Here is a 25,902-nt window from a genome sequence, read left to right as displayed (position 1 = left end):
TCTTCACTCTTTCATAGACAAAAGTGTATTAGTCACTGTGTCAGGCACTAGGGATGCAGTGATAAGCTAAGAGCTCTTGGTTTAGTGCAGAGTTCCAAAAGGTGTGCCAGGAAATACTAGTCTCGTGAGCTTGTCTCATGGTCAATTAAATTTGGGAAGTGATGCTCATCATAACGACTTCTTAGAGATTAGGGTCTATCTTAGTATTTTAAAGGTTCTGAGGAGTCCTGTAGTAAAGGAACCTATTTACTTTGTCCAACCCAGCTTTGCCAGACTTAAAGTTTGCTGAATAAATTTGAGCCATTTAGACAGTCCTTTCAGTTCCACTGTGTGCTTTGGTCCCCAGCTCAAGAGGAGGTCCAAGTGGCACAGCAATGGTTAGAGACACTGCTGGGAGCAAACAGCCTCTGACTGCGTAGGGGCCTGTGGGCTTATTCTCTGGTGCCCCTATGGAGACAGGAAGCCCCGGGTTGAGCAACATGAAGTCCCAGTCACTGCAGCTGGTGCTGGAGGAGCAAGTGCTGGCACTACAGCAGCAGATGGCGGAGAATCAGGCAGCCTCCTGGCGGAAGCTGAAGAACTCCCAGGAGGCCCAGCAGAGGCAAGCAACCCTTGTGAGGAAGCTGCAGGCCAAGGTGAGCCAGCTGCCCTTTTGGGGAAGGTAAAAGAGAACACCACCTAGAGCTGGGTGTTGCGGTGGGATAAGGACTGTAGGAGGCAAAGCCGTGTGGTGGGAATGGCCCACACCTAGCTTGGTGAGGGGAAGGACTCAGGCCTTCTAACTCTCATATAAACTCTCTCTTGATGCTTACAACTACTCCATGAGGTATGTATTATATCCCTTTTAAAGATGGTGTTCACAGGGCCGGCCCGTGGCTCACTTGGGAAAGTGTGGTGCTGATAACACCAAGGCCACGGGTTTGGACCCCTATATAGGGATGGCCAGTTAGCTCACTTGGGAGAGTGTGGTGCTGACAACACCAAGTCAAGGGTTAAGATCCCCTTACCGGTCATCTTTTTTTTTTTTTTTTGACCGGTAAGGGGATAACCCTTGGCTTGGTGTTGCCTGCACCGTGCTCAGCCAGTGAGCGAACCGGCCATCCGTATATAGGATCCGAACCTGCGGCCTCGACGCTCCCAGCACCACACTCTCCCGAGTGAGCCATGGGTTCGGCCTGGTCATCTTTTTTTTAAAAAAATAAAAATAAAAAAATAAAGATGGTGTTCATGAGGGTTAAATTAGTTGGCCAGGTTTATTCTCTTAGTGTAGAGCTAAGACCTGATCCTGGGTCCAAAGCCCATGATCTTTCATCTTCAATACAAGAAACATGGAAAATATTATTTAAATGCCCAGACAGAAACTATAATATGTTACAGCTTTATCTCATTATCACCACCCAGATCCTCTGTTCACAGCAGGTTTGCCCAATATCCTCAGGGGCTTTTGGTTTGGGCTGTCTGTACCAGCTGTGTCCATTATTTACAGCCTGCTCTGTTTTCCCCAGGTGTTGCAGTACCGGAGCTGGTGCCAAGAGCTGGAGAAGCGGCTGGAAGCCACTGGAGTGAGTGAGGTTGAGTTCTGTGCTTCCCCTGAACCCTCAGTGAATATACTTGTTAGGCTTCATTTGCTGACTGAGGGAGGCTCGGGTGTGAAAAGGGGGTGTTTGGTAGAAGTCTCTCTTTCTTCAGCTCCTAAGAACTTATCACACTGATACTTACATTAGATCTAGCTATCACTGGCCTGTCAGATTCCAGCCCTTGCTTCTCTAAGAATGAAATGCAGCTTCAGGAGACTTAATCAGATTGGTAGGAGTGTAGAATTAGAGGGAAGAAATGCGTTTTTCCTCCAGCAGGTGTCAGTGTTTATCTGTCTAAGAGAGATGTGTGCCTTTGTGGGCCTAAAAAAGACTTCTGTAGCAAAGATACATACTTGTGCTGTTGGCTGGGTAGGACTGGCTTTGAAAACCCCATTTGCCTTTACTCCAGCTCCCTCTTGGCACCTTCTCATGGTCCCCTTAGGCAAGTTTTTTCAGAGGAAGAAAGAACCAAAATTTACTGAGCACCTTTGATGTAGGTCAGGTACCATTATGCATTGTCATATAGTTGTGTCACTTAATCTGCAAAGCCACTTTCTGAAGGGAATATCACCTTCATTTTGTAGCTGAAGACACTGTATCTCCAAGAAGTTAAGTGACTTCCCAAGGTTCAAAAATTAGTGTAGTAGATGTCAAGGCCATTAGTGAAAGATATACCTTATGCTTCTTAGGTTGAAAGTTCTAGGGGCCAGCCCGTGGCTCACTTGGGAGAGTGCGGTGCTGGTAACACCAAGGCCACGGGTTCGGATCCCTATATAGGGATGGCCGGTTGGCTCACTGGCTGAGCGTGGTGCTGACAACACCAAGTCAAGGGTTGAGATCCCCTTACCGGTCATCTTTATATAGGGATAAAAAAATTTTTAAAAAAAGTTCTTTTCACGACCAAATACCATGTTTCAGGAGAGGTCATTGGTTTGCTTTTGGAGAGAGGGATACAGTGGATTTGTTTTCAGGATGCAGTGATTGATAAAAGAAACATATTGCTAACAAAGGGGAGAATGAATAAAAAGAATGTAGGCTGCTGTGGAAGGGGGCACCAGGGAATTGGTCTGAGTGATGTTCTCTTTGGAGGTAAATAAGGCTTGTTTATGTCTGGTGAAGGGACTAATTCCTCAGAGGTGGGAAAGTGTGGAGGAGCCGAACCTGGAACAGCTGCTAATCCGATTGGAGGAGGAGCAACAGAGGTGATGGACCCCAAATTATCTGACCTGGGTGATTGGCTAGTAAGTGGGTAGAGAAGGCTGATGGGAGACCTCTGGCCTATGGGCTAACATGGATTAGAGTCATGGACTTCAGCCTTAGCCCTCTAATGTCTGGAATGGAAAATTCCAGTGATTGTCATCTTACTCCCTAGAGGTTCAAGGGTTGGACCAGACCTTTATTTTGTACTTGCTCTTATCCCTCCCCAGTGCAGGTGTGAGAGTCTAGCAGAAGTGAACACCCAGCTTCGGTTGCACATGGAAAAAGCTGACATGGTGAATAAAGCCCTTCGGGAAGATGTGGAAAAGTTGACAGTGGACTGGAGCCGTGCCCGAGATGAGCTAATGAGGAAGGAGAGCCAGTGGCAGATGGAGCAGGAGGTAGGAAGAACAGGGGCTGGAACTGCGAGAGGAGGGCTGTGCACTCTGGGCGCTGCCCTGGTTAGGGCTGGAAGGGGTTAACTTCAGGACTTGGATAGAAACTGATCTGTCATTGTTAAAATCTCTGACCATTCTTACCTGCCCAGGCTGACAGCTTTGCTCTGCTTGGGCTTCAGCTTAGTTCTGCTATTACCTGCCTAGTCTAGGTTTTTCTGGCAGGTACCGTGACACTCAGAACAACCTGTTCTGCCAAATCGACTAGCTTAGGTTTTAGATGGATCTGAAAACTTACTGACAACCCTCATCTGAAGGTCTGCATATCTAGGTGCTGAGAAGGTAGCTATTGAAATTGAATTGGAAAGAAAGACCAGTTATGGGCCCTGGGGAATTTTCAGATCTCAGCTAAAGGAAACATGTTTCCTGAACACTTGATCTGTGCTAAGTGATTTACATGTATTATATCATTTACTCCTCCTTATAAATCTATGGTAATAGCTCCCATTTGTTAAGCAGCTTCTGTGTATGCTTTTCTAATCTAGCCCAGAGGAAGGCCATATACCATCCTAGGTCCTTTGACCTCTTGCATTCCACTGCCAACTTTATTAAACCTTTCAGTATAACCTGAATTTAGATACGCATTCATAAGCTATCTCCTGTAAGTCCTTCCTTCCTTCCCCCCAATAGTCAGGAGGAATCCAAGACTCTTATGTTGGCCAAAGATAGTCCTCTGCCCTTTGGTATGACCTGGGTTTCTGAACATGCAGTTCTTCAAAGGCTACCTGAAAGGGGAGCATGGTCGCCTTCTCAGTCTATGGCGGGAGGTGGTGACCTTCCGACGCCACTTCCTGGAAATGAAGTCAGCTACTGACAGGTCAGTGCGGGGATAAGAAGGAAGGAAGTTTGCCCCTACTAATTCTGGACTTATGGCAGTGGGCTGCTGTAGAAGGGGGGATCTGGCGTGGGGGTGGGGTGGGTGGGAGAGCTGGTAGGGAGAGTTGGTACTGCTCTATTCAGATGATTTTTCCAGACCTGCTCCTGAGGCTTCATTGGGCCTGATATCCATGCTTCCTTCTCTGGTCCTTATTAGAATCTGCTCTTTTCCTTGCTTGTACTCAGAGATCTGATGGAGCTAAAGGCTGAGCATGTGAGGCTTTCTGGGTCCCTATTGACCTGTTGTCTGCGCTTGACTGTGGGAGCACAGTCTCGGGAATCTGATGGGTCTGGGAGAAAGGATGGGAGTGAGCCAGCCCAGATGCTGCTGTTACTAGCCAAGACCCAGGAGCTGGAGAAGGAAGCCTATGAGAGGAGCCAGGAGTTAAAACAGCTGAAGAGTCAAAGGGATCTGGAGCAGTCTGAACTTCAGGATCGGTGAGATGGCCTGGCATCCCAGGAAGGGTTCTCTGAGGAAAAGCCGACTCCCTTAGAGAGTTAGGGATAGGCAGTGGAGATGCCAAGAGCATCCCCACCAGAGGGGAAGCAGATGTGCGAGAGAGTCTAGTTGAAGCCCTATGCCACAGTTGGGGCCTGTCACTGACCTCTGCCCTCAGACTGTCTTGCAGCTCTTTTTCTCTCCTTTTGATTTGTAGCGCTAGCTATGACTCTGTCCTCTATCAACACCAAACTGCTTGCCATTCCCAGAACAGCCAAGGTCTCCCATGCTTCCCTGCCTTTGTACATGCTGACCTTAGCCTGGAATGCTTCCCTTCCTTCTCTCTCTGCCTAATCCTTTAAGGAATAGTTCAAATGTTACTTCTTCTATGAAGACGTCTCTGACCTTAATAGCCTAATAAGTTACTGTGCTTCTGTGGTATTTTGACCTGCTTGTTACAGCGTTGATCTACTCAATTAGGTAGTTTCCTTTTTGTGGGGAGGGGGGTTAAGGCTTTTTAATTTTTGGATTATGATGAAACAGATTTTTTTTTTTCTTTTTTTCTTTTTTTAGATGACTGGTAAGGGGATCTTAACCCTTGACTTGGTGTTGTCAGCACCACGCTCTCCCAAGTGAGCCAACCGGCCATCCCTATATAGGGATTCAAACCCATGGCCTTGGTGATATCAGCACCACACTCTCCCGAATGAGCCACGGGCCGGCCCTCAGATTTTTTTTTAATGATGATAAGAAGGGCGGGGACATAAGCACAGAGCCCCATTGAATCTCAGGGCAAAGTTCAGTTTATACTCCATGACTAGGGCTGTGTCTCCATCTACTGGTGGTGTACATAAATTGCAGGACTATTTCGCTTTTTGCTTTTGGAGGCAGCAAGCACAAAGACAGAGACCATATCTTAGTAAATTTTGTGTCTCTAGTGCTTTGCACTTCACCTTCCCTACAGTAGCCACCCAATAAATGTTTGTTGAATGATACAATAATTAAATGAATGGTCAGATAAGGCTCTTAGAGATGGTAAAAGTAAAATTATTAAGACTTTCAGAAAAAAGATTTAAACTCCTGGATGATACTCATTCAAGTAATATTTATTTACCTACCCGTATAAGCTCCAAATTAAATAATAAAGATGTTTGATGATTTTGCTGGACTTTGAGGTTAATATCAGATAGATTGACCATAATTTCCCCCAAAATGCTCCTCCTTTTTCCTTATCAGAGTCAGAACCTTGGGATGGAGGGGCCTTGGGACTACCCCATGTGGCAATTCTGATGTTCTTATTGGCTTCAGGGTGCTTGACTTCAAGATCAAGCGAGGCCTGGAAGGGCCTGGGCCAGGGCTTTCCTTCAGCTCTCGGGCCCCCAAACACGAGTTCCAGTCTTGAGATGTGGTAAATCCCTGCATGTGTCTGAGTGGCTTTTGGCTTCCCCCCAAGATCAAGACTATAGCCTCATATGTTAATTCAGGAAGTGCAAAGGGGCTGGGGGCACCCAAGGGATTTTGGGGAGGCAGCAGTGGGAGTGTCTGTTTGGACTGGGGTGTGCTGCACAGTAGCTCTGTCCACAACCTTGGGCTGCCCAGGTGACAGTGCTATATGCTGTTCTTTTTAGGGTGACAGAGATCTCTGCTCTGCTGATCCAGTCTCAGAAGCAAAATGAAGATTATGAAAAGATGGTGAAGGCTCTGAGAGAGACAATGGAGATCCTGGTACCTGATTTTTTGTTCTGGAAAGGAGTTGGGAGTGGACTTGTAGGTTTATTGTCTTTTATGGACAAATAGTACAGGATACCAGTTAAGAGTTCTGAGACGAAATTCTCTAAAGCTAAAAAATAAATTTTGACTGAATTTGAAAATTAATTAACTCATTCATTTATTCATTCAATAAATATTATTAAGTGTCTTCTACCCCTACTGTATTCCTGTAGTTTCCATCGTAGGGAAACTACAATGGCATATGTATACAGTATGTTCTTATCAGAGAGAAATGGCACATACATGAAGAGACACACTGGCAAATTGTCGAGTCACTAGGAAGGGGATGTGTAGAGAGGTTCAGAACCTAGTCATATGGGAAACAACTGAAGAGCATGACAATGTTTAGCCTGGAAAAGAAAGGGCTAGAGGAAGACGTGATGGCTGCCTTCACATATCTGAAGGACTGAGATGGGGGAAAAGAGAATTGACTTATTTAATGTTTTCCAGGACAAACCAACATCAATGACTAGAAGTTATAAGGTGGTAGATTTTGGCTCACAGCTAGAGCTGACAGAACAGTCTGTCTAGAGAACAAGTGAGCTTTCAGTCCCTTGCTTAACACCCGCCAGGGATGTTATCTAAGGGATTCTCTAAGGTTGGACAGTAGGACCTCTGGCTTGAGTCCACATTTCCTTTCGTCTCTATGAGTTTTCAGATCTCTAATTTTAGGCAGCTCTTGAACCCCTATTCACATGCACACCCCTAATCTTCTCATTTAAGTTGAAATCAACTGGGAGCTGGATTTGTTTGTGCCTTTTTGGTTCTTTTTTGTCAGGAATTTGCCAATTCAGATATCTACAGTGCTCAGATAATGTAAATGAGCAAACTGGGTTCAGTCATAAAAATTCTATTTTTCCGGTGTTGTCATTTTTAGTTCTCAGTACTGCAGATTTGAGCTCAGTATTAAGGAAACTGTGAGGAATGGTAGGGACTTTAGGACCCTGAAGAACAAATGTCTCACCTAGAGGAGGTATCCACTGTTCAACTTAATAAATTGTTGCCATGTAAGAATGGGTGTGGACCATTTGTTAACTTTTTGAGAGAATCTAGAAATTCTTTTTTTTATGCAAAATATCTCAATTGATAAATGTTGATTGAAAGTTTATACAGGCCAAATAAAACACAGCAGTAGGTCTGTGTCTTTATGCCTTCACTAACACAAATACAATAGGAAGGAAGAGAGGAAATCTTGACTCTTCAAGATTATTTCTAGCTTTGGGGCTAGAGGTCTCTCTGTTTTATTCAGTCTTAGGTCTCAAGCATCAATTTACTGTTCAGAGACAGCAGCAATTCCCCATCCAATAATAGCTCACATTTGCTTTGTACCAGGCAACATGTTGAGTGATTCACATGCTTTTTTCATTTAAGCCTCAAAACAAACTACTGAAGTAGTTGCTGTTAATTATCCCTATTCCTATTATTTATTTATTTATGTATGTATGTATTATTTATTTATTTATTTATTTTTAAAGATGACTGGTTAGGGGATCTTAACCCTTGACTTGGTGCTGTCAGCACCACGCTCTCCCAAGTGAGCTAACTGGCCATCCCTATACAGGGATCCTAACCTGCCATCCCTATATAGGATCCTAACCCATGGCCTTGGTGTTATCAGCACCACACTCTCCCAAGTGAGCCACGGGCCAGCCCTCCTATTCCTATTTTAAAGAGAAGGAGGGTCAAAGAAGCAGTTGCCTAGTTTACTAAACTAGTAAATGATAAAGCAAGAATCCTAATTTAGGCAGTCTAATTTGGAGCTTTTAATCATTTAATCTGAACTTTCATCACCACATCACATTGTCTTCAGACTCCTTGGGCAGTTAGCATTCAGGTATAGTCTGGAAAAAGTGGGGTTGATAGAATAGACAGAATGAGACTTTGGTCAAGTTGGGGCCTGGAATTATAAATTCTCTTTTGAGAGTTTGGCTCTTAGGTTCTATTCTCTTCCCTGTTCAGGAGACAAATCATGCAGAATTAATGGAACATGAGGCATCTCTTAGTAGAAATGCCCAAGAGGAGAAGTTGTCTTTACAGCAGGTGATCAAAGATATAACCCAGGTACTGGTAAGCCTTGGTAACAGGATTATGTGTCACTCTTATCCCCAGGCCTCCATGTCCTGTCAGTCATGCCTAGATTTCCAGTCGGTTTTGGGTTCAGGGTCTTGCGGGGATGAGTTTTCTGAGTGTATTTGAAGACTGGAACCCTAGGGGGTAGCTAAGTGTTTATATCTTAGAACTGCCGGGTGGAATAGGCCCTCTTTCCTGTTGCCAGCTGTAATTCTCAGGCCAGAGGCTGGATTCTGATCTTCATTACCTCAGTAGCCTCTTCTTCCTTCATTTCTTCATTTATTGTTGCCTTAGAGAGTATGCTAGCTTTGTTGCTAGTCCTAGATTTGGGTGACCAAAGGCAGAGAGTTGAAGGAACCAGACTTTTTTGCTCTCACATACCCGCCTCCTGTTCCCAGGGAGAGGGCCTGAAAAGGAAAGCATCAGGTTTGTGCAGGCTGTAGTATAAGTCCTCTGTATGCACTCTAGGCCTTGGTCAATAGGGTGGTGACCCCACTGTGTTGGGTTTCAGGCCATGGTGGAAGAAGGGGAAAATATGGCCCAAGGCACTGATCACGAGAGCTCTTTGGTACTGGACTTTAGTGGCTTTTCCTCCCAGTTTGACTCCCAGGACCCAGACAAGGCTCTTAATCTGGTGCGTTCAGTGTTGACTCAGAGACGCCAGGCTGTGCAGGTGAGAAACCCCAGTGTTCCTCTTCAGCGACGGGGTGAGTGTCTCAACTGATTTGTGACCCAGGTACCTCCCTAGCCTAGACTGCCCTTTTCACTTTGTTGACCAGCCAGGAAGTGTTTTCTCAATACCCCAAAGTACCCATTAGAATCTCTGTGTCTGCCCAGTTGTACTGTGGGTAACAAGCTCATTCTCCATACCACTGGCATGTTTCACTTTGTATGCAATCTTTGCCTAGCACTATGCAAACAATGGCACCCAGAGCCCTGGGATGGTAGGGTAAATGTTCCCCCTCTGAAGGTCCCAGGCACAATTACCATCCTGCCATGCCTGTACATTTGAAGATGATGAACTCTAAGACTCTAGAGCCACAGAAGCCCAATAACCTCTGATCCTCTGTCTTCTTGACTGGTCACTTCTCTATTCTCTGCTTACCCTTGTTGCACCAGCCCCTAACCCGTCCTTATCCAGCCCTGCTTTCAGGCTTCTGACATCACTCCTTTGCCCTTGCTCTCTTGCTCATCATCTGGCTTGTTTGTCTCCCTCCACAGGACCTAAGGCAGCAGCTTTCAGGCTGCCAGGAGGCGATGAGCTTCTTACAGCAGCAGCACGATCAGTGGGAGGAAGAGGGCAAAGCCTTGAGACAGCGGCTGCAGAAGCTCACTGGGGAGCGGGACACTCTGGCAGGGCAGACTGTGGACCTCCAGGAAGAGGTGGATTCTCTCAGCAAGTGAGCAGGGAGGCTATTCATTTCACCCTTCCACCCCAGGTCTCAGTCCTCATCCAGCCATTTATCCAGTCCCATCATTTTTTGGTTGGCAGATCCTGCTGTCCCTGAGATCCAAGGCTCCTAAGGGCTGCTTTGCCACAAGCTTTTGGATTTTGGGTCTTTATGATTATAAAGAATGGTTTCCTGCTCAGAAGAAGGGTTGTTGAAGGGAAATAGGCACCTCTCTTTGAGCCTGTGACTGCGTACAGCAAGGATTTTAGGTCCTGAGGTCTCTGCTCATCTCTAGTCTTGTTCTTCCAGGGAGCGAGAGCTCCTGCAGAAGGCCAGAGAAGAGTTGCAGCAGCAACTGGAGGTGCTGGAACAGGAGGCATGGCGACTGCGAAGGGTAAACATGGAGCTTCAGCTGCAGGGGGACTCTGCTCAGGGAGAGAAGGAGGAGCAGCAAGAGGAGCTGCACCTGGCTGTCCGGGAAAGGGAGCGCCTGTAAGTGTGGCCGTTCCCCTCCTTGCTGGGGCTTGGCCCTCCCTCAGTTCCACACCCTTCCCTACCCACTCCCTTCTCTTGGAAAGTGGGTTATATAGAAGCCTGAAATGCAGTGGGTTCAGATTAGCTTGCTGCTCCTTCCTTTACAGAAAGACAAATATAGAAAGTTCATCTAGACTTTGCTGAGCACCCATAAAGGATGAGGCACTGTGGGGGATATAGAAATGAATAAGACAAAGGCCCTGATCTCAAGGTGCTTGCAGTCTAGTGGAGAAGACAGACATATAAACAACTAACTGTGACATGAGGCCAGATGAAGTATGAGCTAAATAGAGCTTCAGGCTAGATCCTTTGGGAGCATTGGAGTAACAGTTAATTATTGAGGACCAAGCAAAGCTTTATGGAGGAAGGGGTAGACTTTGAGCCGGGCTTTGACCTATTTTGATTTGTAGAGAGTGGGAGAAGGGATAAAGGAATAGATGAGCAAAAAAAAGGAGGCAGGAAGGTTCATGACATGTTCAGAGTGGGCTGGGCTAGCTAAAGGGTAAAACTTATACTGGGAAGTAGTGGGAATTGAGCTGATCAAGAAAGGGAAATCCAGAGTAAATATACCCAGCTAATCTGTAAAGTTCTCTATATGGTGTCACAGAAAAAGCAAAGACTTTAGAACTGGGCAAAAGCTTGGTTTAAATTATGGCTCTGCCATTTTGACAGATTATTTGTACAATGGGGTTCATAATACTTACCTGGAAGGGTTGTTGGGAAGATTAGAGCAGTGTTTTGGAAAATGCCAGCATAGAGCCTGGCATATGATAGGTCTTTAATAACTGGTAGTGGGGATATATTTTCTTCATCTTTGTGTATTTCCCTCCTCTCCTGTGCACCTCATAGGCATGAAAAGTGGAAGCTTGAAGGACTACCATAAGGGTCATGACTTGTACTAGGAATGTTCTACCGGTACCAAGGGGAGGGGCAGACAGTCCACAAAGATAATTATATGTTTTTGAATTTAATTTATCTGACTTGATAATACATGTATATGATTCAAAAGTCAAAACTATTTAAGAAGATATACACAGAGAAGTCTTACTCCCTTCTATGCTTTCTCCGTCCTATATCTCTTCCTCCTGTATGTAACCATTTTTATTAATTTCTTGTTTCTTTCAAGTGCTACTTCATGCAAATATAAACATATTTTCTTTCTTCCCCTTTTTTCTTGCATAAAAGGTAGTACCCTATATATATTGTTCTGCATCTTGCTTTTTTCACTTGAAATGTCTTAGAGATCTTTCCTTATCAGTTTTTAGAGACCTTCCTCATTCTTTCACATAGCAAAGAATAATTATATTCCTGCTACCTTGTGGGGTATGGCCACTTGCTAAGACTTCCTCTAGCCCTCTCTTTTTCCCATCTTAGTCAGGAGATGCTGGTGGGCCTGGAAGCCAAACAGTCAGAATCACTCTGTGAACTGATCACTCTTCGGGAAGCCCTGGAGTCAAGTCGCCTGGAAGGGGAATTACTGAAGCAAGAGCAAGCAGAGGTGACCGCAGCGCTGGCCAGGGTGCGTAGGCCCCTTCTCTTCACTTGCTGGGTGAGCAGCTTAGGAAGTTGTGTGTCCAGGAAAGGGACATGCAGCCTGCCTCATTCGTCACCCTTAAAGCCATGACCCCTCATATTTATTTCCTCAGTTGTTGCTTTCTGCTTCTGGGTTCTCTCCCTCCCAACGTACTCTGTGTTGGAATTAGAGTAAGTTTTCTAAAGTGTAAATCTGGTATGTCAGTCTCTTAAAACCATTCAGTGGCTTCCCAGCTTTGTGGTGCCATATTCAAAGCCCGGTGCCATCTGCCCCAAACTGTGTTTCTAGCCTCTCCTTTCACTCTAAAACCCCATCCTAATTTCTCGTATTTTTTTCCTCCTGCCACGTGGCATTAATTGTATTCTCAGTTATATCATGCTCTTTCATAACTCTAACACTTCGCATATACTTTTTCCTTTCCCTGAACTGCTTCTTTCCTCTCCTTTTAACTGCAGAGTATTCCTCTCATCTCTCAATACCCAACTTAACTGTCAGCTCCTCTACCAGGCATTTTTGACTCCCCCAGACTGAATTAATGCTTTCTTTGAGTTCCCAGAGCACTCTGTGCTTACGTTTTCTATGGTGTCATTACAACTGTAGTTGTGTATACATCCTTATGTCCATGCCTGTATACTATGAGTTCCTGTCTTACTCCTCAACGAATGAATGAAGGAAAAACTTGTTTCAGTGTAAAGGAGGAAATGGAGTGTTAATTGATCTCCATCCAAAAAAAGCATCAGGTGTTGGGAATGTGAACTGTTTACTGTTGCGGAAAAACTAGAAATAGGAAACTCTAACCCTCTTTGTTTTTAGGCAGAACAGTCAATTGCAGAGCTGTCAAGTTCTGAGAACAGCCTGAAGGCAGAGGTAGCTGATCTTCGGGCTGCAGCTGTCAAGCTCAGTACCTTAAATGAGGCTTTGGCCTTAGATAAAGTTGGACTGAATCAGCAGCTTCTCCAGGTGAGCAAAGATTTCTCTGATACCCAGAGTATGTCTGGGCCTTGACTGAGAATAAGCCAGTGACAGACAAAGCTGATGCCCATGATAGGGCAGAGCCCTTAATGGATCAGCCCAAGACACATCAGCTCCCAACTGTAGTTCTGAAATGAGCAAAAGGAAAATTTATGGCGAGAGGAGAGCAAAAACTAGAAGGATTGGACTTAACCATTAGAAATATTCCCCTCCCACACCTACAGCAGAGCCAACTTTGGGCTTCAGAGTATATCACCAAGGCTGGGAAGGGGCCCATGTCCTCTGGAGAGAAGATAGGTTTTTATTTATTTTTTATTTTTTTAAAAGATGACTGGTAAGGGGATCTGAACCCTTGACTTGGTGCTGTCAGCACCACGCTCTCCCAAGTGAGCTAACCGGCCATCCCTATATAGGGATCCTAACCCGCCATCCCTATATAGGGATCCGAACCCATAGCCTTGGTATTATCAGCACCACACTCTCCCAAGTGAGCCACGGGCCGGCCCTGAGAAGATAGGTTTTTAATCCCATTGGGTGAGATAATAGCAATCACCAGAAAACGGTCTGCTAAGTCCCAAAGAATCTTCTCTCTAGGTTACAAATTTTTGTACTTTTAGTGAAGGAATCTCCTTGCTACCCCTGTTGCCTTGAGACCCAGAAATGTTCGATATTCCATTATTCCAAATTCTTTGAGAGCAGGATTTTGCCTTTTCTATCTCCATCTCCACTACCATGCAGCCCATTTAGGTAGGACCTATTATATAGCACTAGATCAAATGAATGTATTTCCTCCCTCTGTTAGAAGTACTACTGTGTTCATCTTTGGACAATAGATTTATATTTCACTTGGATTCCAGTCTCAGCACTTGATCCCTAAACTGTAACCTTTTGTCTTTGATACCCTGTACCTTCTTCCCTTTTTTATCAGTAGTTAGAGCAGGAGAACCAGTCTGTGTGCAGCAGAATGGAGGCAGCAGAGCAGGTGAAAATCGCTTTGCAGGTGGACCTGGCAGAAGCAGAAAGGAACAAGGAAGCACTGTGGGAAAAGAAAACTCACCTGGAGGCTCAGTTGCAGAAAGCAGAGGAGGCAGGGGCTGAACTGCAGGCAGATCTCAGGGGCATCCAAGAAGACAAGGAAGAAATTCAAGAGAAACTAAGTGAGGTGAGAAGACAGAACTGACACCATCACATGAAGGTGTAAAATGTGCTCATTGTAAAAAATTGAAACTCTACAGAAATGATTCAGAAAGTGAAAAATGACCTAGACATGGCCAGTGTTACTAGTTTGCAGTATATCTTCCAATTCGGTGAGAAGACAGAACTGACACCATCACATGAAGGTGTAAAATGTGCTCATTGTAAAAAATTAAAACTCTACAGAAATGATTCAGAAAGTGAAAAATGACCTAGACATGGCCAGTGTTACTAGTTTGCAGTATATCTTCCAATTCTTTAAAAGAATTCCTATAGGAATCCTTCACTGATTCCTCAGTACTGCATACCCCCAATTTGAATTAGATGCTTTTCCTGTGTGCTCTGATAGCACCTCATGCTTATTTCAGATGAGATCAGGGTGCTTTCAGGTGCTATGGCTGTAGACTCCTCATGCTTATTTCAATCATCACATCCTTCATACTGTAATTATCTGTTTTCATGTCTTCACTATTAGAACAAAAGCTCCTTGAAGGCAAGGCTGTGTCTTAACTTGTTTTTATTCCTCCAGTTTTTAGCACAGTACCTAACATGTAGCAGGGGCTCAGTAAACTTTTTCCTGAACCATTGAATGACATGACTCAAAGGTCGTCTTTCTCCTCTACCAAATCTCTCATAGCCCTAATGATTATATGTAATCTCCCTTTTCAGAGTCCCTTTCTCAGGACACTGATCACTTTCTTCCTGGTATTATGGGTGTCTTCTCAAAAGTAAAAGCTCCTTAGCAGCAGGTCTCCTGCTGTCCCTAGCACAGGGTGTTGCTCATAGGAGAACATCCTTCCTGGGCTGAGGGCTCTGTGGGTTGATCAGGGAAATACATAAATGCCACCTGGAAATAGATAAATTGAGTGAGCAATGCTCAGGGCTCTCAGAACTGGGTCCAGAGTCTCTGAAGAGCCAATGGTCCTAACCTGGTGGTTGCAGCCCTAGGGGGAATCCTGCCTCTGCTGTGTATCTCATCAGTTTCTTCCCCTCAGGCACGTCACCAGCAGGAGACGGCCACAGCTCAGCTGGAGCAGCTGCATCAGGAGGCAAAACGACAGGAAGAAGTACTTGCTAGGGCAGTCCAGGAGAAGGAGACCCTAGTTCGAGAGAGGGCAGCTCTAGAGGTGCGGCTGCAGGCTATGGAGCGAGACCGGCAGGACCTTGCTGCACAACTATTAGGGCTCAGGTATGGCCCAAACACAGTTCAGCTAAGCACAGAGAGGGCTTTGCAAGGCAAGGGGTAGCCAAGCTAATCTCCCTGCCTTAAGTATGTGGCTTCTAAATGCATTACGAATTTATATTTGCCTCCAAACTTCTCCAGGTATCCAGTACTTAGAACCTAACACATCTTAAGGTAGGGTAAGGGGTTTGATGAGTAAGAACTCTTTCTGATTCCTGAACCTCACAGCTCAGCCAAGGAACAACTAGAGAGCAGTCTATTCGAGGCCCAACAACAAAATTCTGTGATAGAGGTCACCAAGGGGCAGTTGGAGCTCCAGATTCAAACTGTCACTCAAGCCAAGGAAGTCATCCAAGGTGAGAACCCAACTGGGATGGGGCATACTCCTTTCCATGGGGATGTTGAAAGCTAGGAAGGCAGTAGGAGGCTATTAGAGGTCTTTCTCCAGTCAGACACAGGGCCTATGAGGTGGGAGTCGTTCATGAGATAGTGGGGAGAGGAAGAATATTATTAGGTAAAAGGAATGGGACAGAGGCACAGAAACCTGATCCTGTCCCTGGCATCTTAGGGGAAGTGAGGTGCCTGAAGGTGGAACTGGATGCTGAACGGAGCCGGGCAGAGCAGGAGCGGGATACAGCAGCCAAACAGCTGGCCCAGGCTGAACAAGAGGGACATACTGCCCTGGAGCAGCAGAAGGTGGCCCATGAGGAGGAGGTAAACCGACTCCAGGAGAAATGGGTAAGTGGTAAAATGTGGCTGGGGGATGGGAGAGGCAGACATGGCCTCCCTTAAGTGAGTGCTCCACCTGCTAACTATTGGTACAGATACTGCTGCTTATAAGAGTGAAATTTGCCAAGGTGTGAAATCCAGCTTCTAGCTATTAAATAAGTTAATACATTAAAAAAACTAAGAATAGTTCCTGGCATATAGTGAGCTCTTGTGTTAGCCATTATTATTGTCATTTTGGTGTGTACAGAGAAGTAAAAATGGTCTTTGGGATTTAGGATTATTAAACTGGCCCCAGGATATAAATGGGACAAAGGAATGCCTTGGATGCATTCCTACCCAATTCAGAACTTGTTTCTTTTGTCTTTTAATTATACAATTTAGTCCATTTGTTCTTATTATGATTTTAGGTATATTTGGATTTATTTCTACCATCTTATGCTATTTTTTGATGGCTGGCCGGTACAGGCATCTAGTCTCTTGACCTTGGTGTTACCAACACCATGCTCTAACCAAGTGAGCTAACCGGTCAGCCCTCATCTAATGCTATTTGTCCTGCTTTCTTACACCTTTTGGGAGATAACCTTTTTAAACAACTTTTAGAGGATTAAATTGGATGATTAAGTTGTATTCTTTTCTCACCTCTTTTTTCCTCTAAATTTCTGGATGATATGTATAGTATTTTAAGAATTCTTTTAGTGGTTACCTTTAATATTTTAAAATACATACTTAATAAAATGTCAAGTTAATCATTATCTCTATCTTTTTATTGAATGATACAGGGACCTTAGAATGTTTTACTTTCATTTATTCCTCCCTGACTTACATGCTACTTTGTTCACTGTGTTCGGTTCTGACTACTTTAACACCACAAATTATACATTTTTATTGTTTTGTACAGTCAATATTTGTTTAGATACAATGACAAATTTATAAATATTTTACTCACCATTTCTTCTTGCATAGCAGACTTTCTATTTGGATTTCTTTTCCTTCTGCCTAAAGAAAGATTTCCTTTGTTGAGGGTCTATTGATAGTTCATTGTCTGAAAATGTTTTTATTTCACTTTTATTCTTGAAAGATAGTTTCACTGGGTATAAAATTTAGGTATAACATTCTAGGATGACAGTTGTTTTCTCTCAACATTGTTGGTATTGAGAAGTTAGCTTTCATTTTAACCATTCTGCCGTTTCTTGTGTTTAGGTGTATATTTCTCTAATTTATTCTGTTGGGACTTATTGGATTCCTGAATCTGAGATTTCATGTTGAAATATCAATTTTGGAAAATTCTCATTCATTATCTTTTCAAATACCATCTCTTTTCTGGACTCTGATTAGTTGTATGTCAGACCTTCTTACTCTATCCTGTATGAATCTCCACTCTCTCTGACATTTTCCATATTTACTTTTCTCTTTCTATGCTATGTTCTGAAGGATTTTTTTCAGAACTCTCTTGTAGTCATTAATTTCCCTTTTCAGCTGTATCTAACGTGATGTTTAGACTATTCACCAAGTTTTAAATTTAACTTATTAAATTTTTTATTACATGTTCTATTCAGCTAATTTTTCATATCTCCTTGGTCATTTTTTAGTCTCTTTTTCTTAATTTATATTTCCTAGTTTATATTTTCAACACTTGAAACGTACTGGAATTATAAGACAGCAACAAGTAACTAAACTCTTTTGGGGCCTCATCTGTAATACATTGCTTCTGTTGGCTCCTGTTCATGGCCTTGTTTCCCTGTGTGTTTTGATTCTTGACTACGAGCTCATGTTCTTTGGAAATTTTTCTGTGGGAATCTTTTTAGGCCTGAGGTGAAGGAGTTTTTCCTCAGATGTTTTGCTTTTCGTTCTCTCAGGAAGCTGGAGGACTACCATCCCAGGACTACCCAAAATAAATTTTCTGTGTAAAGTTTTTTAGCCACATTCAGGCCCTCAACCCTGTGAAGCCCAGCTTATGGTTATGAATTCTCAGGGGAGATTTTTTTCTCTACCCTGTATGAAAGTTGAGACAAGCAAATTTCCTTGATATTCCCTCCTGAGGAATTTTTTGTTTTGCTGCTTCTCACTTTTTTCTCTTTCCTTCTTTCTTCCCCCTTTCTCTCCCTTCTCTCCTTTTCAGAGAGAAGTTTTCCCTTTTACTGGAGAGACACTATAGCCCAGGGATAGGCAAGTTCTTTTTTTTTTTTTTTTTTTTTTGTCTTTTTTCGTGTCCGGCAACGGATTGCAACCCTCAGTGTCGCGCCCGTACCGGACCGGGACCGGCAATGGGATCGCAACCCAGCGCTGCGCCCACACCTCGCTCAGCCAGTGAGCGGGAACCGGTCTGTATGTGGGATCCGAACCCTCGGCGGGAGCGCCACCACACTCCCAAGCGGCGCACTGTGGCAGTGCGCCACCAGGCCGGCCCGGCAAGTTCTTTTTGTAAATGTTTACACACTAGGCTTGCAAACCATATGGTGTCTGTCACAATTACTTAAGTCTGCTGTTGTGCAAATGCAGCCATAGACAATATGTAAACATGAATGTGACTGTGTTCAGATATAACTTCATGTATTTATGTGGATGTTTGAATTCTATAATTTTCATGTCAGAAAACATTATTCTTCTTTTGACTCTTTTTCAACCATTAAAAGTGTAAAAACCATTCTTAGCTCACAGGCCACAGATACGTACATTCCTAGCTCACAGGCCAACAGGTGGCAGGCCAGATTTGGCCCACAAACCATAATTTGTTAACTCCTGGTATGTCCCTTTGGAGGTCCAGATTTACATGGGAATCTCCTATCAGACACCCCACCCATTGTCTCCTGTTTTCTTTTCCCCACATAGTCATAAACAGAATTTAAAGGTTACTTGGTATAGCAGATGCCTCCAGTGGAAAGCCAGTTCTGTGCTCATTTATGTTTTTACAACACAAGTCTTGGTTTGTTTTTGGCTCCTGTGGAATTTTTATCATTTTCCTACTGGCTCAGTGATACATTAAAATATGTATTTAGTATTTTATTTAGCATTTTTTGCCATTTTGTAGCTAGAGGGTTCAGAGACCTTGTTTATAAGATATTTGGAAATGGAAGTTGATTTGTGCTTTATGAGTATTTGTGATTTGATTGTATTACAAAGCAGACATGTTGGCAAGATGGTAACCAGAAGTTTGCTTGTTTTTAGAATTATGTGCTTTGATTATAGTATGTGCTTGAAAATATTTGTTGAATGAACAGTGTCCACAAGGCAGTTCCCTAGCAAGAGTCAGGCATACTACCTGCTGAAAACCCCACAAGAAGAAGATACTATAAAGCTTCTGAATGATGAGCTAGCTACCTACATAGCCTTGGTTTTCCTGAAAGAAGTGACCATCATGGTCATACCTAGGTCGTGGGAGAGCCTCTTCCCTCTTTTTCTTATCTCTCATTTTCCTGACTTCTAGTTGTCTGACTTTATGATCTCCCTACTGATTGAAAGGTTCGATTGCCCTCTTGTAACTTTCGACAGTCTGTTGGTTTTAACAGTGACTGTCGGGCCGGCCCGTGGCTCACTCGGGAGAGTGCGGTGCTGATAACACCAAGGCCCCGGGTTCGGATCCCATATAGGGATGGCCGGTTCGCTCACTGGGTGAGCGTGGTGCTGACAACACCAAGTCAAGGGTTAAGATCCCCTTACCGGTCATCTTTTAAAAAGAAAAACAAAAAAAACAGTGACTGTCATCTCCTGGAATCCTAACAATTAGAAAAACTCTTACAGGTTATACAAGGGTACTTCAAAAAATTCTAGAAAAATAGAATTGAAAGATAATGCGAATTTTTCCATGAACTTTTTGAAGTATCCTCATATTCTCCATTCTTCCATCTAATGCTTGTATCCACTTGATAGTACGGATATTGGCAATTTATTAAATACTTCCCCTTGCCAAGCACCATGCTAAATGCTTTATTCACATGGTAAATGTGAATAAATGCTTCGATAAGTCACTTATGGCTAATAAGTGGAAAAATAGGGATTAAGAGCCCAAACTCTTAACTATGTATACTTTGTCTACTTCTATAATATCTCTTCCATATGGTTGCTTAGCATCTGTTGTATTCCATCAATAGCTTCCCATTTATTTTAGAAAGATCTGGTTACTAGAAAATTCATGTTGAGTCAAAATCTATTGCCTGAAATAAGTCAGCCTTTGATTTGCTTGAAATACCTCACCACCATGGTTGCTTTCCTCTAGATATGTTACAGTTTATTTATGTGCCCATAAAGGTGGCACTTTGGACTGGGCAGAATATTCTGATCATGTTCTAACCAGCAAAGCTGGACTGTTACTTCCTGGACATCACAGAATTAGCTCTTCTGGTAGCTATAACAAACTTCTAACTCATATGGAGTAATAGTTCAGTTTGTTGTTTTTTTTAACACTTGTTACTATTAAAATTCATCTTCCCCATATTTTTACAGTTGGCTTTTCGAAGCAGAGTGTAAGATTTGTCATTTGTGACTGCTGTATAATGGTGACATTATACATTGCTGTTCTTAGGCTACTGGAATATATTTAGTCACTGGTTGATTCAAGCAATGTTGATTGAGTACTTACTGGGTGGCACAGTGCTGGATGTTTATTGAGGACACAGCAGAAACCAAACTAGACATGTTTCTCCTACGAGCTTAAAGTCTTGGCAGGAAGATGGGTATTAAACATGTTAACATATGAATGAGTAAACGACTATGAAATTCTTTGAAGAAAAAGAACCAGGTGTTATAAGAAAGAATAACAAGGGGAAATCCCTTAAGATTGTATGGTCTGGGAAGGCCTCTCCAAGGCAGTGTCAGTTAAGCTGTGAGGAATGATGGAGTGGGGTTGGGGAAGAGCATTCCAGGTAGAAGAAAAGTATGAATCTGAAAGGCCGTAAGGTCTGAAAGTGTTCACTGTGCTCAAAGACCTGCAAGGAGGCCAGTGTAGCTAGTGTGTAGTAAGGGGACCGCTGCACAAGATGACATGGGAAAGGGCTGAAACACTAGAGGTATTCCCAGTGAATGAATAGATAACTACAAACTTACAAGCATTTCACAGGAAAGGTTCGGGGAACTACTAATGCGATGATGATGCTAGCCATCGTATGCTGACTGACTGCCGTCTTTGTGCTAAGCCCTGTTTAAAGTGATTTACATGACTTAACCCAATCCTCAGAGCAGCCCTAGGAGGACATGGTTGTTGTCCCCATTATCATAGATGAGGAAACTAAGGCACAGAGATATTTAGAAATTGACTAAGGTCTCACAAGTGCTGGCAGAGTAAAGATAGTCACCCAAGCAGCCTGACTCCAGAGCCCTTGATCACTATGCTGAGGACCTAATAGAGGGTCTTTCCTGGAATAGTCAGGGAGATCCCGTAAGGTTTTGGTCACTAGTGGACCTCTGAGAGAACCAGGACCCCTGTTCTAATGTTTTTGTATAATGTAGGGAGACATCCTAACTGGGCCAGGCCTGATTTTTGGGGGACTAACTCTGCAACTGTGAGCAGAGGAGATGAGCAGCAGAGAGCCAGAGATGCTGTTTCCATTTATTATTACAACCATCAACTGTGATGTGGTCACTTTAAAAAAATAGGTATTTTTAATTTATGTGAGGGACAATTGCACTTTAGTAGAAGGCATTTTTACATGTATATCATGTAAAAGTAGAAGGCATTTTACATTTTTTTTTTTTTTGTCTTTTGTCTTTTTTCCGTGTCCGGCAACGGATTGCAACCCTCAGTGTTGCCCCCGTACCGGACCGGGGACCGGCAACGGGATTGCAAACCTCGGTGTTGCTCCCGCGCCTCGCTCAGCCAGTGAGCGGGAACCGGTCTGTATGTGGGATCCGAACCCTCGGGCGGGAGCGCCACCGCGCTTCTCAAGCGGCGCACTATCCAGTGCGCCACCGGGCCGGCCCGGCATTTTACATTTTATAAATCTCATTTGATTCTCATAAAATTTGGTGAGATAGAAAAGGCAGGGATTATTAGCCTCACTTTACAAGTGAGGAAACAGGCTTAGAGAGGTACCGAGGTCACACAGCTAGTGAGTAGTAGAGAAACTTCTTATTCCAATCCAGTTCTCCTTCTGCCTCTCTCCTCACCATTTGGTTCTAACATCATTTTCTTCATGTGGCCAGGAGAAAGAGCGTTCCAGGCACCAGCAGGCGCTGGATAAGGCTCTGGAGAGCCTGGAAAGGGAAAAGATGGAGCTGGAAATGAGGCTGACGGAGCAGCAGGCAGAAACAGAGGCCATCCGGGCACAGAGGGAAGAAGAACAGACCCAGGCTGAGAGTGCCCTATGCCAGGTGGGAAGCGAGGAGGATTAGAGTTGCACATCTGATCTGTGATCCCCTTACCTTTGACCACTTCCTTTTCTACTCCAAAGAGTGGTGCTGCAGAGGGGCTTCCAGAAGAGCATGTAGCTGCCCACTTTGCTACCAGTGAGCAGGGCAATCCACACTGTTAGCTGCAGGACCAGCAGTATGTCACACTTCCTGAGGGAGGGCTCACATTTACCACATCCTGTCTGTCTTCAAACCAGTTGCAATCTTTATACTTCCTGATTCGGAGTCAGTGGGCTCAGACCTTCCTTCACCCTCAGCCCCCAATTCATTTGCTGGAAGAGCACTAGAGACACTGGGTTGTGCTTGTGGCCTGATGGGTGAGTGTGATAACTCTGAGCCAGCAAGCCCTCACCCTTTCCACCCTTCCACAGATGCAGCTAGAAACGGAGAAGGAGAGAGTGTCCCTCCTGGAGACACTGCTGCAGACCCAGAAGGAGCTGGCAGATGCCAGCCAACAACTGGAGCAGCTGAGGCAGGACATGAAGGTTCAGAAGTTAAAGGAGAAGGTATGGAGGGTGGGTCCTGGGGTCCATTTACCCATTCAACGATGAATAGTTCTTTGGCCCTTATGTAGCAGGCCCTGTGCTAGGTGCTGACATGTGCCAAATATATAAAGGTGTGACACAATAACTGACATGACAGACATGGTCCCTGCCCTCAAGGAACTTATGTTCTAGTGGCAGAGACAGACGAAAAATGAGCAGACAAGAAATAAATGAGGTGATTACAGTTTGTAATAAGTGCTGTAAAGGAAATAAATAGGGCAATGTAATTGAGAGTGATTCAAAGGAGGCCACTTTGGACAGAGTGGTCAGAGATGGCCTCACTGAGAAAGTGACATTTGAGCTAAGACTTGTGGTTAAAGAGAAGCCAGGCCCATGGTACAACATAGATGAACCTTGAAAACATTATGCTAAGTGAAAGAAGCCAATCACAGAAGACCGTATATTATATGATTCAATTTATTTATTTATTTATTTTTTTTTTCCTTGTTCACCATTGTGAAAGAAGCCAATCACAGAAGACCGTATATTATATGATTCAATTTATTTATTTATTTATTTATTTTTTCCTTGTTCACCATTGTTTATTTTATTTTAAAAAATTTTATCATTACACAATGTAAACATTTTTTGTGACCCTTTACCAATTTCTTCCTAACCCCTTCTCCCCCTTTCCCACCTCTGATGGTCTCAGTTCCATTCTCTTCTTTTGAAAGTTCAAGAAATTATTGTGATTGTTGTACTTTTCCTTCTTTTTTTTTTTTTTCCAGCTCCCACATATGAGTGAGGACATGAAGTATTTCTCTTTCTGTACCTGGCCTATTACACAACATAATTTTCTTTAAGTTCATCCATGTTGCTGAAAATGGCAGAATTTCATTCCTTTTTACATCAGAGTAGTATTCCATTGTGTATATATACCAAATTTTCCTTATCCAGTCATCCATCAATGGACATTTAGGTTGGTTCCAACTCTTAACTACTGTAAACAAAGCTGCGGTAAACATGGAGTGCAGGTATGCCTTCGACATGATGATTCCCATTCCTTTGGGTATACACCCAGCAGCAGTGGAATTGCTGGATGGTATGGTAGTTCTAACTGTAGTTGTTTGAGGAACCTCCATCCTGCTTTCCATGATGGCTGCACTAATTTATAGTACCATCAACAGTGTAGGAGGGTTTCCCTTTCTCTGCATCCTTGCCAGCGTTCGTTATTCTCTGCCCTTTTGATAATGACCAGTCTAACTGGTGTGAGATGATACCTCTACAGTGGTTTTGATTTGCATTTCCCTGATGCTTAGTGATGTTCAGCATTTTTTCATGTGTCTGTTGACCATTTGTATATCTTTCTTTGAAAAATGCCTATTCATTTCCTGTGCCCATTTTTTAATTGGGTTACTTGTTTTTTTACTGTTAAGTTATTTGAGTTCGTTGTATATTTTGGAATATATGATTCAATTTAAATGAAATATCCAGAACCGGCAACTCTACAGGGACAGAAAGCAGATTCGTGGTTGGGGGGGGCGGGGAATGGGGAGTAACTGTGAATGGGTACGGGGTTTCTTTTTTGGGTGATGAAAATATTCTAAAATTGATTGTGGTAATAGTCACACAACTCTGTGAATATACTAAAACCACTTAATTGTATACTTGAAATGGGTGAATTGTATGTGATGGGAATTATAGCTCAGTAAAGTCATTGAAAAAAAAAGAAGCCATGCATTAGAAGAACACTTTAAGTAGAGGAAATAGTTGTCTTAAGGGCCCTGGGGCAGACAGAAAACAACTTGAGAAGTTCAAGGACAAAAAGGAAGCAGCGTGGCTCTAGTGTGATAAATTCAGGGGCGAGTGGAGAGGTATCAGGGGCCCTTCGTCAGCTGTAGACGGAGCTCAGATTTTGTTCTAAGGACAATGGGAAACTGTTGGATGGTATTTTACAAGCAGATGTGGGACACGATTTTATATACTATATACAGTCAGCTCTTTGTATCCGTGGGTTCCGCATCTGTGGATTCAACCAACCGTGGATCAAAAATATTTTTTTTTTAAATTTCATCTGTACTGAATATGTAGACTTTTTTTCTTGTCATTATTCCCTAAACCATACGGTATAACAACTATTTACATAGCACTTATACTGTAATTGGTATTATTGGCATTATTAGTAATCTAGAAATGATTAAAAGTATACAGAAAGATGTACATAAGTTATATGCAAATACTATGTCATTTTATGGCAGGGACTTGAGCATCCATGGATTTCGGTATCTGCAGGAGGTCCTGCAACCAGTCCCCTGTGTGTGTGTACGACTGTGTGTGTGTACATGTGTACTTTTTTTTTAATACTGTAGCCGCTGAGTGGAAAGTGGTGTGTGTGTGTGTTTGTAGGGGTTGGTGGCATCAAGTGGAAGTAGGGATATGGTCAGGGGGCTGTTGCGATGGTCTGGGTGAGTGACTATTACCAGCTCATGGACCCTGACCAAGAAACCTGGATGAGCTAGTGCACTTTTGAGGGAGGAGAGGGAGTAGGAGGTGAGGAGTTGAGGTGGAAACAACATGAATTAACTACTGCCTCAGCTTTTGCCAACCCAACAAAAAAAACCAGTATTTATACAACACAGATTTTGAGATCAAGGCCCCAGTGGAAGCTTTTCTCTACTCACTGATGTCCTCTCCCTCTGCAGGAGACAACTGGGATGCTGCAGACCCAGCTCTGGGAGGCTCAGCGGGAGCTGAAGGAGGCAGCCCAGCAGCACAGAGACGACCTTGCTGTCCTCCAAGAAGAGGGCAGCACTCTGCTGCAAGATAAAATAGACCTGCAGAAGCAGGTCCCTTAACTCCTCTCCACCCAGCCCCACAGTCCTTCCCCAGCATAGCCAGGTTCTCCCACTCCTTTTGCAGGACAGGGAGAACCTTGGCCCTGCTACCTGAACTTGGGAGGATAGACCACAGTACTGAGTGGAAAACTGAAGGATGTTCAGAGCTAAACATGTGCCTCTTAGAGCCTTGGAATAGTAATCTCTTTCTCTGTAGTGATCACAGAGCTTATATTTTCTTGGGCAGTCCCAGTTTCAATTGTTCTTTCCATCCTCACCATAAATACAATATTTTTACATACCAGATTGCTTCTCCTCAG

At 43.7% G+C, this 25,902-nt stretch overlaps 1 protein-coding gene across 3 annotated transcripts in view; it reads left to right on the top strand.

Annotated features, from left to right (window-relative positions):
• Positions 1-449: 449 nt before the first annotated feature.
• The window catches only part of CEP250 (centrosomal protein 250kDa), a 41,154-nt gene continuing 15,701 nt past the window's right edge, over positions 450-25,902 (top strand). The window contains exons 1-20 of one of the 3 annotated variants that reach the window (XM_008570910.1): positions 450-635; positions 1,506-1,562; positions 2,697-2,779; positions 3,010-3,175; positions 3,940-4,046; positions 4,292-4,543; positions 6,173-6,269; positions 8,274-8,375; positions 8,896-9,057; positions 9,606-9,784; positions 10,085-10,267; positions 11,684-11,828; positions 12,657-12,803; positions 13,816-13,977; positions 15,005-15,198; positions 15,421-15,548; positions 15,761-15,930; positions 22,057-22,224; positions 22,635-22,769; positions 25,451-25,594. In XM_008570910.1, the coding sequence (XP_008569132.1) occupies positions 450-635; positions 1,506-1,562; positions 2,697-2,779; positions 3,010-3,175; positions 3,940-4,046; positions 4,292-4,543; positions 6,173-6,269; positions 8,274-8,375; positions 8,896-9,057; positions 9,606-9,784; positions 10,085-10,267; positions 11,684-11,828; positions 12,657-12,803; positions 13,816-13,977; positions 15,005-15,198; positions 15,421-15,548; positions 15,761-15,930; positions 22,057-22,224; positions 22,635-22,769; positions 25,451-25,594 (2,967 nt within the window). Of the gene's footprint in view, positions 636-1,505; positions 1,563-2,696; positions 2,780-3,009; positions 3,176-3,939; positions 4,047-4,291; positions 4,544-6,172; positions 6,270-8,273; positions 8,376-8,895; positions 9,058-9,605; positions 9,785-10,084; positions 10,268-11,683; positions 11,829-12,656; positions 12,804-13,746; positions 13,978-15,004; positions 15,199-15,420; positions 15,549-15,760; positions 15,931-22,056; positions 22,225-22,634; positions 22,770-25,450; positions 25,595-25,902 lie in introns of those variants that run through there. The other 2 variants (XM_008570838.1, XM_008570973.1) reach the window with 2 other exon arrangements.

The sequence above is a fragment of the Galeopterus variegatus genome, unplaced genomic scaffold (genome assembly GCF_000696425.1).
Source record: "Galeopterus variegatus unplaced genomic scaffold, G_variegatus-3.0.2 Scaffold3, whole genome shotgun sequence".
Taxonomy (NCBI): domain Eukaryota; kingdom Metazoa; phylum Chordata; class Mammalia; order Dermoptera; family Cynocephalidae; genus Galeopterus; species Galeopterus variegatus.
Note: the sequence above shows the minus strand (reverse complement) of the source record. Positions and strands in the feature narration are given on the sequence as shown.